The sequence below is a fragment of the Cotesia glomerata genome, linkage group LG3, assembly GCF_020080835.1.
Source record: "Cotesia glomerata isolate CgM1 linkage group LG3, MPM_Cglom_v2.3, whole genome shotgun sequence".
Classification (NCBI taxonomy): Eukaryota; Metazoa; Arthropoda; class Insecta; order Hymenoptera; family Braconidae; genus Cotesia; species Cotesia glomerata.
Genome location: NC_058160.1, coordinates 28,189,897 through 28,208,550, shown reverse-complemented (window position 1 = coordinate 28,208,550; position 18,654 = coordinate 28,189,897). Strand labels below are relative to the sequence as shown.

Sequence of the window (18,654 nt, the reverse complement as noted above, 5' to 3'; positions counted from 1 at the left end):
AATGAAAATGATTTTTTACTTTAAATTTCATAAAAATCCTCATTTTTTCATGGGTTTAAAATTATCGCAGACTGCAATTTTTTATTTAAATTAGATAAAAATTACGGGATTTTTTTCTTAGTGTCCAAAAAAAAACTATTAAAGACGCGTAATAAATTTCTGAACAAAGAAATGTTTATAAAAAACGTTCAGTTACTCGATAGATTATTTAATGTTTCATTCACTGAAAAAAAATTCATAAATCTGCAATGGCTCCGCTACACAGTGAAAAATTTTGCATTATTGCGTCAAAAATTTTTGTATTAACTATTTAATACTTTTTTGTTTAAATTTAACATTTGTTGTGTTAAATTAACACAAAAAAGTGCTAAATATTTAACACAAAATTTTTTGACGCAATGACGCAAAATTTTTTACTGTGTATAAAAATGAAGACTCATTATGTATTTTATGAAAAGATTTTAGTTTTCGGTTCTATTAGTAAATGCAAAAGTTAATTTCAACTGAAAGAAAAATCGTCATTGCATTGCTATTGACAGTAATTGTTTCTGCAGTAGAAAAGTTTTTGTATAAGGGTGTAGATCCATAAATGACTTTCATTTCTACGAAAAATAGCTTTCATGATGATTCAGGAATTGTTTCGATAGTTTTGTGTGTGTAAAAAGGGAGAAAAGAAATTCGATGTAAGGGTGGAACAAAAAAACGGTGAATGCATTACGGCATATATCGTTGAAAAAGCAATGTGTCTCGCTTAGAAATGATCAATTTGGAATTGAAATCAAGGACACGTATCTTTTTGCAGAGGTTTTGGAGAGGTAAGGTATTTTTCCGTGTCTTAATTTCCCGAGTGAAGCAATCGATCCTCCAGAAGCGTTGTGGATGTCAGCGGTAATCCTTTGGATAATAATAAAAACAATAAATAAAATAAGATGAGATAAAAAAGTGATAAGATTTATTTGAGTCCCAGAAGAATTTCTAAAAGAAGTTTTAGAAAATAGTCAGGATGACATATTGACGGTAGACCTCCTAGGAAATAGAAACTGAAGCGGCCAAAGTAAGCGACAAATTTCATTGCCGTTGTTTTTATTTGTACCTCGGGGCCCATAAAGAAGCTCTAAAGGAAGGTTATGAATATTTTTTATTCGGTAATTGAAGATAAAAAAAGCCAAAAATTATATTTCCCAGGTGACGTACATTTAATGTACGAAAAAAAAAAAAAAATATTCCATTATTTTTGACGTGTCAGGTCGGACCTATACTATTTTTACCGAATTTGAATAGTCTGTGAGGAGCTCGCTCGAGTGTCGATCGATTTTATGAGATACTTGTGTAAATTCATACATGTAAAAGGAAATAGAAGATGTGAATCAAAGAGCTCTGAGGCCTGGGGCTCATGAAAATTTAACAGTTGTTTTGTGCCAATGCCGGCACGGTGGTATTCCACTTATTCAGCAAAGGCGTTCCTACACAGCCCTAGTTATTAGAGAGAATATCCTTCGGCATCGATTGAAAGCTGAAAAGTACAAAGTAATTGAGCAAAAAGTGAAATATATTATAAAACTCTTTTATACGGAAAATAACACACCGAAAGTAATGCCGTCAACTTTTTGGCGCCACAGTTTATCTTGAAAACATCGTCGGTCGCTTCACGATCAACTTACAGCCATTGTTCATTCAATTCGTTGCCAAATTTTTTTGGGAAATTCTAAGTTTTTACTTCTGGTATCGTAAATATCTAAATCAGACGAAGATGCTATCAATTCAACTTAACTGTTGTAATTTTTTTATTTTATTTTTTTTAGTAAGAGAAAAATAAAAATTTAGAAGATTTATACAAAAATGATAGATGATAATTAATTATATTACTAAAACTATAAATAAATAAAATTTTGTTTTATTAAATAATGACTTTTGTTAAATTGCACTGTACTTTTTAAAAATTAATGTTTTTAAAGATATAAGCTCATCCCGATGTTACACTCATCAAGAGCTTTCATTTGAGTACCAACATGCATTTTTAGTATATTTTTCATATATACATATATGTAATATATATAAATATATAAAAAATTGATGTGGGTACTTAAATGAAAGGTCTTGATGAGTGTAACATCGGGATGAGCTTATATCTTTAAAAATGTCAATAGTTCACAAGATATTTGTCAAATTGCACTGTACTCTCTTAAATATTGACGTTTTTAAAGAAATAAGCTCATCCCGACGTTACACTCTGCAAGAGCTTTCATTTGAGTACCCACATGCATTTTGATATATTTTTCATATATACATATATAAAATATATATAAATATATGAAAAAATGATGTGGGTACTTAAATGAAAGGTCTTGATGAATGTAACATCGGGATGAGCTTATATCTTTAAAAATCTCAATATTTCACAAGATACAAGGTCATTACTTAATTATGTATCTAGAGATAGAGCATTCTCGAATGCAGCCTAAATACTTATCATAATAAATTGACTATTGGTGAAAATGATATAAAACTTTGAAAAGGCACAAATTCGTCAAGACCTTTGCAATGAGACTAAATTTCACTAAAAAAACCCATTTTATCATATAAATACACTGTCCACAAAATTTCGCTTATTCTCTTAATAATATAGATTATTTGTTAAAAATTATCAGAAAGTATCGAAAGAAAAAATTAATTTTTTCTCCCTAAAAATGTAAACAACAATGAAAGTTGAATATTTATCCAGGATTTAAAGTTTTGAGAAAGTTGATAAGACTTTTGCGTTGTCGGAAATGTTAGTGTGATCCAGTTTGTTTTTATAATAAATTTTAAAACTTTTTTACCAGCTACAAACTTGTTACCGGGGTCTATACTCTCATAACAAACATAATTATAATGGTAACACTCGATCTCTGGATCTGGAGGATGGTGGGCCTTTGAACCGAGTCTCAGAGGTCATGATAATTTTAAATGTCATTTCTCCACTCGCTTTTGTATACATGTACAATTACAAAATAATAATATCTTTTTTATTTTATTTCTCAGGGTGAAAAGCTTATTTGATTTTTGTTTTTCGCGGCGTCTTTTCATTGTTGACTGCAGGCACGTGGCCAAGTACTGTTGCCATGGATTTTTCGCGTTTATTTTATATGTATGTTTTAGATGTATACATATATATATTTAGTACTAAGAGAAGAAAAGAGAAGCAGGAAAAAGAAGAATAAGATGAGAATAAAGATGAGCTGACGGTGTTTTTTGGTGTAAGTGAACGGATTTGACATATAGCCGTGAGGGAAAGCAAGTTTTATAACTCTGTCTTGAATGAATATACTTAAAATAAAAAAAAAAAAAAAAAATAATAATAATAATAAAACTCGCGAATCAAAAATGTACCGCGTGCGCAAAGTAAAATATAAATCTGAAGAAGTAAAGCTACGTTAAATCTAAAATTAAAGTAATGCGTGTGACAATTTGTCGTCATAGTAATATTAATATTAATATGTATTATAATGTTACAATAGTAACAGTAATAGTTAAATTTAATGTTAAGGTAAGTAACATTACGCGTAAAGTTATTAAAATAAAATAGATCTTAAATTTTTATAGCTCACAGTTACTATCTGACATTGACATAAATTTTGTTATTTTTATTATATTGAAAGTGACAAATAGTCCTTAATGTCACTCGTCATTATAAATTATACAAAGTAACCAAGTAAATAATTGTTATGAATAATTTATGGTGAATGTTAATGCTAACAATTGGTTATTTTTAGAATTTTTTTCTATTTTAGTTAAACTAAAATTTTTCAAATCAAAGAAACTTTTAAATTCAACATATCTGAGTCGACTTTTTCTTTTCTTTAGAAAATTAATAGGGAATTTAAATTTGTAAAATTAATTATGAGTAAGTGGAAGCTTTAAATAAACGCGAGTTAATTTAAATTAAATAAAGTTTCTTTCAGATGAATTATTAATAATAGCTTTTATTCATTTTACGATTGCGTACGCGTGAGTAACTGGACAAAATGTTTCATTAAAATTTTTTCACTTTTATAATTATATTAATTTCTTTGAGAATGCCAAAAAAACCTTCAGTTAATTATAATTGAGGTTATAATTGAGGATGGTTTTACTTGTATCACTGTAGAGTGTTTTACAAGGGAGGGTGGGGAATTATTGTCTCTCCACTTTTTTTCTCCGCAATATAATCTCTCAACCCCGTCATTATAACTCTCAACCACTTTTTCATCCCCACCCCCCTGCATGTCGGGATTTTATCTTTCATGCCCGACACACATGTGCTGCGACTGTGGCCGACTTACGCGTTATAATCAGTACCTGCATTTGCATTACGATCTTAAATAGTATGGAGGTACTTCTATAATGACATTTTACCTCCATAACTATATGGGAAAACCACAGAAAACCCGACCGGTACAGAGGCTGGCAATGAAACGCACATATTCTTAGTTTATAATCATTGAAAAATATTGGTGCGCGCCGGAATCGAACCCTGGTCCCACTCTTTCGAAAATGCAGGTACCGAGCCGACTAGGCTATTGCCAACCTCAGTTAATTATAATAATTTAATTATTATTTTTATTCATGATAAAATCTAAGTAAAAAAGTAACAAAACAGCAAAAATTTTAAAGGCCAATTTAGCATTTTTTTTTTGCTTCTATCATTTGTTTTTAACAACAAACAATGAAAATGATAAACAATGCTCCAAAAATGAAGCGATAAACAAAGCTAATAAAGTTCTCAAGAAAATAAAAATAAAGCCGAGGAAAATGATTGCAATTAAAATCACAGAGTGAAGAGGCGGGAACAAAAAAGCCGTGAGGACAAGAATGCTCTTCACACTATTGTAGAGAAAGTCCTTAGATTATTAGTGCCAAGTCAGGGATTGGAAGTGTACTCTTACAAGTGGTATTACACTTGGTACCAGCAACTGGCTTCAACATGTAGCATTCTACTTGAACATTATAAATTTTGCATCCTACAGAGTTCGGACATGGACGAAGACAGGTTTACATCCACAGAAATGAACAGGGTAGCGGAAGTTGAGCACAGAACGTCAGTGGCGTTGGCGGCAGTCGCAGAAGAGGAAGAGGACAGATCGCGTGCCCGGTCAGACGTCAGTAGAAAGAGTCAGTGCCGCGCGGACCTCACTACAGCGAGGACGTTATCTCCTACCGATTCGATAAAACACCAGTGAGATCGAGCTCAACTCCTAGTACAATCCCAAGTTTTTAAATTTTTTATTTTTATTTTAAGTACAAAAAATATTAATTATTTATATGTGATTCTCTTCAACACTTTAATTTATTATTTATGTTTTTGCCAAAACTTGTATTTGTTAAACTATTTTGTTCATCTTGCTTCTTCGGGCCAATTTGACGCTCTTAAGTTTTACAATTTGCCAACGCTCATTTTTTATTTCTACAACAGTGATAACATCATCTCACTATTTGATGGTAATGTTTTTGAGACTTTTTTATTAAAAATTTTTTTTTTTTAATTTTCAGAATTGTGCAATAGGAAGTTTTTTTTTTTTTTTTAAATAAATTTAAAATATACTAAAAATTTTGTGAAATTTTGTAATTGTTTTGAAAAAAGTCCAAAAGTTTGTTAATGTTGTTTAGAGTCATAAAAATGTTTGAAATTTTTTTTTATTAATTTTTGTGTTAAAAATAATTTTTTTAATAAGATTTGTTTGAAAATTGACTCATAAATTTTGTGCGGTAAAAAGAAAATTGAGTCTAATTTGAATAATTGTTTAGTTTCACGGTCACTTGTTTTTTGGCATAAAATCGTCTAGCAATTTTTAGTTTTTTCTATATTAAGTGTAAAAAAACATTTCAATTTGTTTATTTTTTATCAAATTTTTGAACTTTGAAAAAAAATTCTATATATTATTTTTAGGGGTTGAAGCATATTGAAACGTGAAAAGTTTGGGTAAGAATTACCCAAATTTGTTGATCATAAAAATAAATAAAATTTTTTGGACAAGATTAATAAAATTAGTGAAAAGAAATAAACGAATTAAAGCAATGATAATTTCTCAGAGATAAACCATTTGTTAATTCATTTGATAAATGTATATGTATATAAGTATTCATATCTGTGCAATGGTTTAGTAAAACGTAAATGCATGTACAAGAAGGCTCTTGTACTTCCCGCATCTTGTTGCTATTAGGCCGGGCGCCTATATATAGCGGAAGTATAATTAAATCCACTCAGAATATTAAATGTTGCCAACTATTTGAGTTCCTCTTTCTAAAATTCTTATTCTTCTTCTTCTGCTCAAACTACAGCCTCTTCTTACAATTACTATTTTATAATTTTTTCTTCTTCAAAGTTCTATTGCTCCGCGTCGAGTGTCCAGCACTCGTACTATTTAAATATTAATTTTCATAAATTTTTAATTATTATTTCATTCCATTTAAATAATAAGGGTAACAATTTTATTGTATCCGAAGGAAAAATTTTTATTCATCTAAAGAAAAATCGAGAATTCTTCTTTGCCAAAGCTTTTATTAATTCAATTGTCGATTAATTTAAAATAATCCCCGTTTTGTCCGTCTATTTTATCAGAATGATTTTAATAATTGATGCCGCCAATTTTCTGGCTAAAAATTCTCCCGTCGGAAGTTTAAATTTTAAATTTTCACCAAATGTCTTCTTTATTTGCGGAAAATATTTCTTCTCACTAGGTCACTTGTTTTTTTAAATAGTCCATTCCTATATATGAAATTTTTTTTAATTTTTAAAACACACATTCAATAACGCCGCGTTGGGTTTCTCGGACGAATGTTTTACGTTTTTTATTTTTTTTAAATTTTAATTGACGGACTTCAAGTGGACGGAGCTTGTGAATTGATTGTTACTTTGACGAACATTCCATTCTAAATTATTTTATTTTTTTATAATAAAAATTGATGACAAAATACTATTTTGTAATTTGAAATATCCATTAATTGTAATCCATCATTTGGATGATTCAATACTTTTTTCTCAATTAATAAAAAATTTATTTATAAAAATAAATTTAATCAATCAAAATAAAGGGATAAAAAAATTTGAATTTAATTATACACATTTTACTTTTTATCAAATTAAATTTATAAAATTTTTTAGATCAAAAAAAATTTTTGAATATTAATTTTAATTTTTTAAATCCAATAAATCGTAAACATAATTGCTTTTTGAATTTAAAATTAACAAAATATTTAAATTAAGTATTTAAATAAAAATCATTAAACAATGGACTTTAGTTATTCTCGGATCCCCGGTAAGAGCTTCCGACGATGTTCTTTGCCAGGAGGTTTAATTTCGATCTACACTTGTGATTTAATTTAAATGAACTTTTAGGCATCAAGATCAAATTCCAATGTCTTTAGTTTTATTTTCTTTCCGTCAATTGATAAATGGGACACGATTAATCTCTTTAAAGTTTCAAAACATTCATTTTTTTTCAACTAACTCATTTATAATGTTACTAATTAAGTTTAAAAATTACTAAATGTGTTACTTGGAAAAATTTTAAGCATTTAAAATTTTATTAATTTTTTTATCCCTTTACTAAATTAATTAAATTTTTTTTATCATAAATTTTGAAGGATATAAATTTTTTATTGATCGACAAAAAAATGTTAAATCATCCCTTTTTTTTTAACTCATTTATAATATTACTAATTAAGTTTAAAAATTATAAAATGTTTAACTTGGAAAAATTTTAAGTAATTAAAAATTTATTAATTTTTTTATCTTTATTTTGATTGATTAAAATTTTGTATTATAAATTTTGAAGGATAAAAATTATTTATTGATTTAGAAAAAAATGTTAATTCATCTATTTTTTTTAACTAACTCATTTATAACATTATTGCTAATTAAGTTTCAAAATTATAAAATATTTTACTTGAAAAAATTTTAAGTATTTAAAATTTTATTAATTTTTTTATCCCTTTATTTTGATTGATTAAATTTATTTTTATCATAAATTTTGAAGGATATAAATTTTTTATTAATTGAGAAAAAAGTATTGAATCATCCAAATGATGGATTACAATGAATGGATATTTCAAATTACAAAATAGTATTTTATCATCAATTTTTATTATAAAAAATAAAATAATTTATTTTACTTTTTATCAAATTAAATTTATAAAATTTTTTAGATCAAAAAAAATTTTTGAATATTAATTTTAATTTTTTAAATCCAATAAATCGTAAACATAATTGTTTTTTGAATTTAAAATTAACAAAATATTTAAATTGAGTATTTAAATAAAAAATTGAAAAAAAATTTCTGAAAATTAGTTATAATTTTTTAAATCTAATAAATCGAAAACAAATAATTTTTTTTTGTTCAAAATTAACAAAACATTTAAATTGAGAATTAAAAATAAAAAAATTCAATTTTAATAGAAAAAAAAATAGATGTATATTAAATTTTATTTATCGATGCAAAAAAACCTGTAAAAATTGTCCCATCAGGTGTCAAAGTGAAGCCCAACTTGAATTTAAAAAAGTAACAAAAATTAATTGGCGGATAAATTTGAATGAGAATGAATGTCGTTGGTCATTGGAAGTAGGTCGAGGATGTTTGTAATTATTTTTTGTTGATCGTATGTAGAATGTAGAATTTGAGGCTTTACGCATTTAAAGTTGTTGGCTCTGAAAATATCCGCGTGCACTAGAGGTTGACGGCTGGCAATCAGCGCAGACACTTTAAAAACTCTTCCTCTTAACTATATACAACATACTACACACTTGTTCATATAATAGTCTATCGCAAACTCGGCTATTATTAATCAACAATAACAGAGTGAAAAACAAACTCTGGTATAATTTACAGACAAGAGAACTAAGTTAATAATAAATCCCGAAAACAACGCACACTAACTTAAACTGTGGAGCTCTTGTTAGTATTTAATTATAATTGACTATCCTTTCCTACCCCACGTCAATTACGCACAGCTAATGGAATAATAAATTTACTTATTTATAAAATAATATTCGGGCGTATAATTTCCGTAATTCGCCTACAGCTAATAAGCTCAACTTTATCTTCGGTTATAAATACAAATAACAATTAATTTATTTATTTATTTATTCTCCCGCAAAATTTAAATAATTAAAAATTACCAGAAAATCCACGTGAATTAAATTTGACATATTTGGTGAAAAGTTTCTTACTGACAAGAACTTTCTTTTAAAACTCCACCTAAAACTTTTATATCTCCACTCCATATAACTTATTTATCTTTAATTAACTTAACTTATGACTTTTGACCTTTATACAATAGAACTATAATTGTTTGTTGAAATAAATATTATTTTATACACATGCCCATATATTTGTCAACAACTCTTGCCTATAAATAAATCCTACAGGTACATAGAAAAAATTTTACTCCTGTATTTTGGGTAAATCCTATTGGGAACAATGTAAGTGATTTACAACAAAATTTACTTTGAATTTATGTCAGTTACTTTATCTGAGGTTTGATAAATTTATTTTCCTTTTGTCTGCAGAAAAAAAATCTATAAAAATAATAAAATAGTCCTTTTAGAAATAGAAGCTTTTTTTTTAAAGAAAATTTTCAATCAATTAAAAAATTATTTAAAAAATTTACACAATTTAAAAAATTCTTTCTTCGCAATTATTTTCTAAACACAGAAAAAAAAAATTTTTGTCCAGAAAAAAAAAATTTTTGTCCAGAAAAAAATTTTTTGGCTTAAGAATCGTTTAAAATAAATTTTGGTTTTTTGACAAAAGAATATCAATATCTATCATGATAATAAAACATTGGTATTAATTTTGATAGATTAACAAACGAATAGGTTCACTCGAATTAAACAAAAAATAATTCGATCAATTCTTGAGACAAGAAAATATATTTTTATAAATTATCAAGAATATACAAGGTGTCCCAGAAGTAACGGACGCCATTGTAGCATCTGATAAACAAAATAATTCTGAGACGAAAAGTCCTTAGCCATTTTTTAATCAGACGCATAGATAATTAATTATTAATTAAAATAACGTCTTTTTATACGTTAGAGAGAGAGAGCATTAGTGTCCAGTCAAGTGCGTTCAAAACGAAGACGCTTGCACGTGTGAATGTGTAAGTAAATATGAGTGACTACGTTAGCTATAGAAGAAGTCATACAGTTAGTTGTGTCTTTGTTTGGCACGTACTTTACTGGACACTGGCGCTCTTTCTCTAACAAATAAAGAGACGTTATTTTTAATTAATAATTAATTATCTATGAGGTTAATTAAAAAATGGCTAAGGACTTTTCGTCTCAGAATTATTTTTTTCATCAGATGCTACAATGGCGTCCGTTACTTCTGGGACACCCTGTATATTCCTGTGACAAGAAAATTTTCTCAAGAGTAGTAATTTTTTTTCTCAGTAAAAAATAAAAAAAAAATTTTTTTTTTAATTTTGAGCTTTTTTTTAAAAAATAAAAAGAGCTTGAAAAAAATTTTGAGGTAAATTTTTGTGGATTTTCCGAAGTGTCTTAAGTCTTAACTTCCGGCTCATCTACTCACTTTTTGTCACCAATTTCATAAAAAAACTCGGAAAACTTTTTTTATCATAATTCTCAGGCGCCCTTTGTAAAAAATTGGGGTGGTGAAATAAAGTTCGGCCTATCGGGATTAGAACTCGTGGAAGGGAATTTGATTTTTTCTCAGTGAGCTTTTCTGGGCTTGAGATACAATCATTAATGATAACGATCATAATATATATATAAATATAAGAATAAATATTATGTGAAATAACATTTATGAATTGTTGATTCATTTTCTCGAATAATAATTTTATTAATAGACAAACATCTACTGAGGGTAAAACACCCAATTGTCCTCTGCCAGTCGAATCCTCCTATTTTATTAATGAATAATATTTTATTAATAAACTGATATAATGTTGAGACAATATTTATTTATCTAATGATAAAGATTAATCGTAAAATCAATTATTTTTCTTATTATTAAATTATTATTAACAAAAATCACTGGTTATTTTTTAAATAAAAAAAATTGTCGTGTAGGAAAAAAATGTCTGGAATTTTTTAAGAATAATTAATCTAATTAAATAAATTTCTATTCGCGATAAGTATGAAGTAAAAAAGACTAAAACCAATTGATATATTTTTTTCTTCAGTATTTAATCCTTTATTAATCTCTCCGAGTCACTGATATGATTTCCTTTGGGATATTGGAATTATTAGAGCTGTCGGATCCAATACGCCAATCGAACAACTGAAATAAACACTCGGTTAATCACCGAGTCAAAATGACACACTTCGTTACGAATTTTCCTGTGATCTGATTAAAAATAACCTTCTATAAAATAAACCGTATTGTGAGCTTTTTGTTCAATTTGAATAATAATTTTTTGTGGCTGTTATTATGCATAAATTATTTTTATTTACAATATGATCGATATAAATGCAATTTTCATGCTCGGTTATTTATTATTTCATTAGGTGTTTACATTGATAGGTCAATTAATTACGGAACGATAATTTGAGGACTTTTATTCCATATTTTCGTTCATTGTAATTTATAATTATAATTTAAATTAGTCGGTAATTATTGTTATAATTATTAACCCTCGATGATGATAAATAATTAAGTTAATTAATATTGAAAAGATATTGAGTCATTTATGGGAGAAATAAAATTCGAAATGATAAAAATTTTATTTCTTTTTCTTTCATACAAAAATCGATTAGAAACAAAAGTTAATTACACGACCCTTCATGTTTGAATGCCATGCGGCGTTTACTTGAAACATAAAAATTCAACATAAAAAAATAATAATAATAAAATGAGAATTAATGCACTCGATTTTTAGTTTAAAATCGTTGAATTTTTCATTACGTTTAAATCCAGTAAATTATGGAATATAAATATATAAAAAAGGAATTATATAAATCCATATATATTTATGTATATTATAATAATGTTCACCGGACTGTGAACGATATATTTTTGATACTTCAGTCTTTTTTACCAATGGTATATTTGCTTACTCATCATGATATATGTATCGTAATATTTTTCCATTAAAATTCATAAATTTTAATGACAATTTCAATCGAAAAAAATTTTTTTTCACTATTTATTACTTCTCAATTATTAGTTAACATTTTTAATAATTAATAATTAATTAATTAATAATTTCTATAGTTTCAAACAGTAAAGCGGACATCGGGGTGGCAAAAATATAAATATTACAGAACTTAATGTAGAAAGTATAAAAGCCACAATTTATAATTTAATATCCAAAATAAGTGATTAGTAGCTGTCACTATAGTAAAAAACGACTCTTTTATCTTAAAAAATTACAGTTTCAAACAGTAAAAATTGCCATTTTAATATATAGTCCATATTATGAGGAGAAGGGGAACTTAGATGAAAGAGAAGGGGGTCCCACTCTGGAAGAATTAAACATTTGAAACAGTAAAAATTATACTTTTAAAATATACATTTTACTAGTCCAAGCAAGTCAATAATTACCGTTTGATTTTTAGCGTTGCGTTTAAAATTTACCATTTTACTTTGTAAATATTGACGTTGCTTGTATTAGAAATTTACTAACTTTATTTTATACTTTTTACATATCATAAGATCATTTTTTAAGTACGAAATAATAAATATCAAAGTCTGAATCCTTAATTATTATACTTTAACATTTTAGACATTTACATAGCGAATATTACTGTTTGAAATAGTATTTTCTTCCATGTAAAAAGTAAATTGTAACGTTTAAATGGTAAATATTATAAAGTGAATAGTATACGGAAAGAACAAGATGATACTGGATATCATCCCAGATTATACTCAGTGATATCTGTGGTGAAAAAAATTTCAAATAGTAGCTAGAAAAATCCAGATTATACTACGTGATATCTGGATTATACTCATTGTAATCTGGATTATACTCATTGTAATCTGAATTATACTAGCTTCTATCTGAAATTTTTTTTCCCTCAGTATAATCTGGGATGATATCCAGTGTCATCTTGTTCTTTTCGTGTAAAATCACGATTTTACTGTTTGAAATGGTAATTTTTAGCAGTTGATCATTACTTATTATAAATCGACTGTTATTTATTACAGTTTACTTTTTTCCGTGTATCGACTGTATCGAGTATCAGCAACATCCATTAATAATTAAATCCATAGATTTAATTAAATAATATTCATTGAGTAAAATATGACGTACACCATTAGTCCACCCACACGCCATAAAGTCGATATTTAAAAATACACATCAGATATTAACATTAATATTCGTCTATTTCAAAGATAAAAAAATCAATATCAAACAGATACTATAATTACGCGCTTGTGGGTGATAAAAATCATAAATATTGATTCATGACTCGATAAGTTAACGCTCGGAGAACTAACTAATCAATTAGATTAAAATTTTAAATTTATTAAACATTTCGAAAGTTTTTAATTTGATTTAAAAATGTATGTACACAAGTTAGTTGATTAAAAATTACCAACTTACCGGGAAATGTGTAGTTTACTTTTAATTCAATTAAACTTCCATTTGAATTGCGTTTAATTATTCTAAATTTCAAAAATGTAAACATTTGTATATGTATTTAATTCATTGCAATTTTTTTTTACTATATATTTTATACTGAAAATTAAAAAAAAATTATTTATTTTTTTAACATTGAAAAAAATCTTACAAAATTTTAAAACTTAAAAATAATTGCAATCTTTTCAAAATTTTTACTGTAAAAAATTTTTTAAAAAATAAATTTCAACATTAAAATGTCGAATTTTTATTTAAAAATAATTTACAACAATAACTAAAAATAATAATTGCAATTTTTTCAAAATTCTTTAAAAAATTTTTTTTAAAATAAATTCCAACATTAAAATGTTGAAATGTTATTTAAAAATAATTTACAACAATAATTTAATAATAATTGCAATTTTTTCAAAATTTTTGCTTTAAAATTCTTTAAAAAATTTTTTTAAAAATAAATTACATTAAAATGTTGAAATTTTATTTAAAAATAATTTACAACTAAAAAAATTAAGATTAAATTTAACATAATTTAATTTTTTTCAGGCTTAGATAAAATGACCGCAACAAGTGTAACAACTTAAGCCGAGGTGATAAAAGCTCAAGATGTTCGAACGTAAAATCAGTTAATTCTCGGAACGATGTTTGAGCTGATGTTTCCGGCATCATCAGTAATCCTCACGAGCAGCGAGCGGAGTAAAAACGACCACAACAATTTACTAAACGATGAATTTCAGTTTGAGTGTAAGCGCAATGTTCGCGGATTCGGGAAGCTCCAGTCGGTCAAGGAAGAGCGATATCATTTTGACCGGGCATGTACGTCATCTATCCGGCCGAAGAGCTCCTCAGAATTTACGATAACCCGACTCGTCGCTTTTCATTCACTTGCTCGTATTCAACTTCTTCTTCTCTGCCACCCTCGCCGGAGTCTTTGCCTCTAACTCCCACTCCAACTCCGGGAACGCCAGTAATTAGCCCGAAAAATGATCGGCAGTGTTCCGAAGAGAAGCACACGCGTAAATCTAAGACTTACAAAAAGTCAAGTGATAGACACAAGACCGTGAAGAACACTAGTAATAATAATAACAATAATAATATTAATAATAATAATAGTAGTAACAGTACATCCAGTACGACTCCTGTAAAAGAACAGTCTAATAAAAGTAATAATAAAAATTTAACATCGAGTAACTTTAGCAGCAGTATAAGCGCGAAGTTGACTTCAGTGAGTAGCAGAAAAAAATTAACCAGCCCGATTATGCAAAATCGCAACGGTGAGGAGGGTAATAATCCCTTCAAGGACCTGACACATGCCACTCTCAATGAGCCTCTTAAACAACATAATGGCAATGCTCTTAAACTCGTACAAACTGGTAAGTTCTACTTTTATACGATCATCAATTATTTTTACTTTTTGTTTGATTTTTATGGTTTTATATGTTATAAATTAGGTATTTATTTATTTATTTATTTATTTATTTATTGACAATCAAACCCAATAGCCAGAGCGATTTACAAAATTAATAATAGCTAGAAATAGTATATTACACACCTAGGGAAGTAAAGTAGAAATGTCTCAGATCACATGTAATTGTTGGCCGAGGCGAAGCCGAGGTCAACAAACATGTGATCTGAGGCTTTCTTATTTACTTCCCGAGGAGTGTATACTAATTTTTTGTCCGACGAAGGCGGAAAGCGGCAACTTAGTTTAGCGCAGCGGGACGAAAGTTGCCACTTTCCGCCCGGAGGGCAAAAAAATTAACTTGAATCAAGTAAATATTTTTGAAGAATTTCATCTTGTTGATTTGAGTAGAAAAATTCTTAAACTAAGAAATTTTTCTTGATTAAATTAGACTTGATTCAAGAATTTTTCGTCTTGATACAAGACAATGAAACTCTTTAAAATTTTTTTCTTCACGGAGAAAATTTTATAGTAAAGTTTATTATCTAGTTATGTTAAAATCTATTAACTGAATTCGATAGTAGTAAATATTATTTAAATAATTAAATGAACCATCTGAATTGTAGTATTTACCATCCTGATGGTAGCTACTACTATTATGATGGTAATCAGTAATAATAACTGTTATTATTTTTATTAGTTACTACTATTAACAAAATCGTAATTCCTAATATAACCTGATGGTTGCAGTTACCATCAGTAATAATAATAACTACTTTCTAAGCTAGTAAAAATATTAAAAAATTAAGAATCTGCGTTAATGTGGATGCATTTCTGAATAAACTAAAAGCAGCTGTAGTGCAGTGTAGTGCACAAAAATCGGGATTAAATTAGGATTCAAATTATATTTATAAATTTTATTTGTCTAAAACAAGTTTCAAAGCTAAATTTTTCAAAAAGAATTTGAAATTTCCAAAAATCAAAATTTTTAATAAAATTCAAATTAAAAGAAATATTAAAATTTCAAAAAAAATTTTAATCCTCAAAAATCAAATTTTCAAAAAAATTTTGAAGGGAATTTAAAATATTTTAATATTTCAAAGAAAAAATGTACATTAGCCAAAATATAGATGTAAATAAAGGATTTAATTAAGTAAATTTATATTATTTTTTTTTTCAGAATTTTTACAATCTGAGATGGTTACAGTTACCATCTTTGATTGTAACGGTTATAATTTATAATAATTACAATTATTATTTTCGATAGTAATCGTTACCATTATTAATAGTAACTATTACAATTGTCAATGATACCACCTATCATTTTGTTACTAATTAATTTTATTACCGTTTTAGATAGTAGGAGTTACTATTTTTGTATAGTAGGTAGTATAATTAATTTTTCTCCGTGTTGGTTTAAGAATTTTTCTCTTGATTCAAGTTAACTTTTTTTTCTGTGTATATATACAGAGTATTTATAAGTAGATAAATTTAGTTTTTAAGTACAAGATAGTTATCTGGTGCATAGACATATTTAACTAGGTTGATTCCATAGTTGACTCATTCATATTGCGCAGCTATGAGTAGAGAAAAATAAAAAATGAAGAAAAGTAAATTATTAATTAAGTAACATAAATTAATTTAAATAGAGATAATAATTGCACAATTTATGGCGCATCTAACGCCATTTAATGATCAAGTTGCCAAGTGATGTAGTTAATACCCTGTAGGGCAGTCCAGTGGATCAGGTATGACTTGTGGTTGAATTTTGAGAATTTTTTTTAATTTTTTAAAATGGACCGATTTTTTTAAATAGTCTAAAAAATTTCGAAATTGTGTCAATTTAGATGTGAAACTTTTTATTTATTTAAGGTATTACCCTCGCGACTTCCGTCGTCAAAAGTTTATGCTAGAGTATACGGTACACATACCGGATAGTCATTATTAATAAGCCTAAAACTTTTTGCTGTTTATGTACTTATTTCAGCCAATCACGAACGAGAAACTGATCGTTTGAAAAATCTGGCAACACTGCGTGAGCATTAAGATATTTTATAGTGGTTATACTGTAGTGTTTTGGACTAGCTGTAGACTAACCTCTGTTTTGATACATGCGTTTATTTATTTATTTACATACATTTATTTGGAAATATAGTAACAATGTCTGAAAAATCGACATATAAAAGACGATTCATGAAAAAAAGTCCTTGATAAACGACAGAAATCTCTAGCACATATGGAAATAACTATACAAATAACAAATAGAAAAAAAATAATTAACAATATTGTTTTGTTTTTTCAGAAAAATAAGTAATTAAATTTTTGTGTTTATATGTATTAACTGATTTTAAATTTAAGTATTTTTTATTATTTCATCTGACTATTATTTTTATAACTTATGAAAGATTAAAAAATATTAATCTATTAAAACTGTTAACATTTTGAAAATTTAATATATATAAAAAAAAATTAAAATTAAATCAGCCGACATTTAACAAATTTTAGAATTTTTTTATTGAAAAAATGATTACAAAAAATAAAAAAATTTCACTTGAAAAACTTCAAAACTGTAAATGCAATATAAAAAAATTTTTTTTCTCATTTAATTATTAAAAAAATCAAAAATTAAAAATGTCGACTAACTTTAGTATCATAAAAAAATACTTATTTTCATAAAATAATCATAGTTTTTTTTTTTTAAATAAATAAAATTAATAACTATAATATTACACCTAACGTAAATTAAACTTTTCAAATTTGTCAGCGCATGCGCATCTCATACTTCTTTCGCGGCTTACAAAACTTGCGCTGTTGCCACAGCTTTATTAACGTATCCCCTCCTCGGCTAAAGTCTGGTAAATTTTTAATTACTTATTACTAAATATCTCTGAAACTGTGTGGTAATTATCAATGAATTTTTTTTTTTTTTTAGTGTTTAGTTGTTAGTTAACGTTACTCTAGTTTTTTAAAAAGATCCTAAGAAAAGTTTCTAAGATATAAAAATGTTTGTAGGTAAATTTTTCGATATCCCGTATACTGTAATGTATAAGAGCGTTCAAAACTCAAACTTTGAAATTAAATATCTCGGAAACTAGATGGTCAAAAATTCTCAAATTGCGCCAATCGACGCAGAATTATATGAACATTAATCTGCCAAAATTAAAAAAAAATCCTAAGAAAACGACTTTGGCGAGGGTACTACCTTAAATAAACAAATCCAACAGCTTAAGCTATTCACAGGGTTAATATTTACAATAGTTAGTATATAAAAAAATTATAATGTATAACAAGATGATTTATAAATAAGGTAAAAGCCCCAATTATTGACGCTATAAGAGACAAAGTTATGATTTCATTTTTTTTTAAGCAATCAAATATAAATATCGATGAATTTTGTTTGTGGTAATGTCTTCAATAATGTTTTAACTAATCAATTTCTTTTTTTAAAATGATAATCAGTGATATTTACTAATTAATTTTAAATAATTAAATATATGATCTGGATACACCAATTATTGACGGGTTAAAAAACTGATTGATCTAATTATTGACGTACCGTAATCCCAATTATTGACGCCCCTACTGCACATGCGTCGAATTATTTGGTTATATTGTTATTTAAATATCAAAAACTTGATATAAAGTAATCAATATTATTAAAGTTAATTAATAATAATTTCTATGAATGAATAATT

The 18,654-nt window shown here is 26.7% G+C and overlaps 1 protein-coding gene across 4 annotated transcripts in view; it reads left to right on the top strand.

The window, feature by feature from the left end:
* The first annotated feature begins 5,059 nt into the window (after nucleotides 1-5,059).
* The window catches only part of LOC123262257, a 96,473-nt gene continuing 82,878 nt past the window's right edge, over nucleotides 5,060-18,654 (top strand). For all 4 annotated transcript variants that reach the window (XM_044724433.1, XM_044724434.1, XM_044724432.1 and 1 more), the window contains exons 1-2: nucleotides 5,060-5,457; nucleotides 14,104-14,930. In XM_044724433.1, coding sequence (XP_044580368.1) covers nucleotides 14,372-14,930 — 559 coding nt within the window. In that variant the 5' untranslated portion in view covers nucleotides 5,060-5,457; nucleotides 14,104-14,371. The remainder of the gene's footprint in view (nucleotides 5,458-14,103; nucleotides 14,931-18,654) is intronic.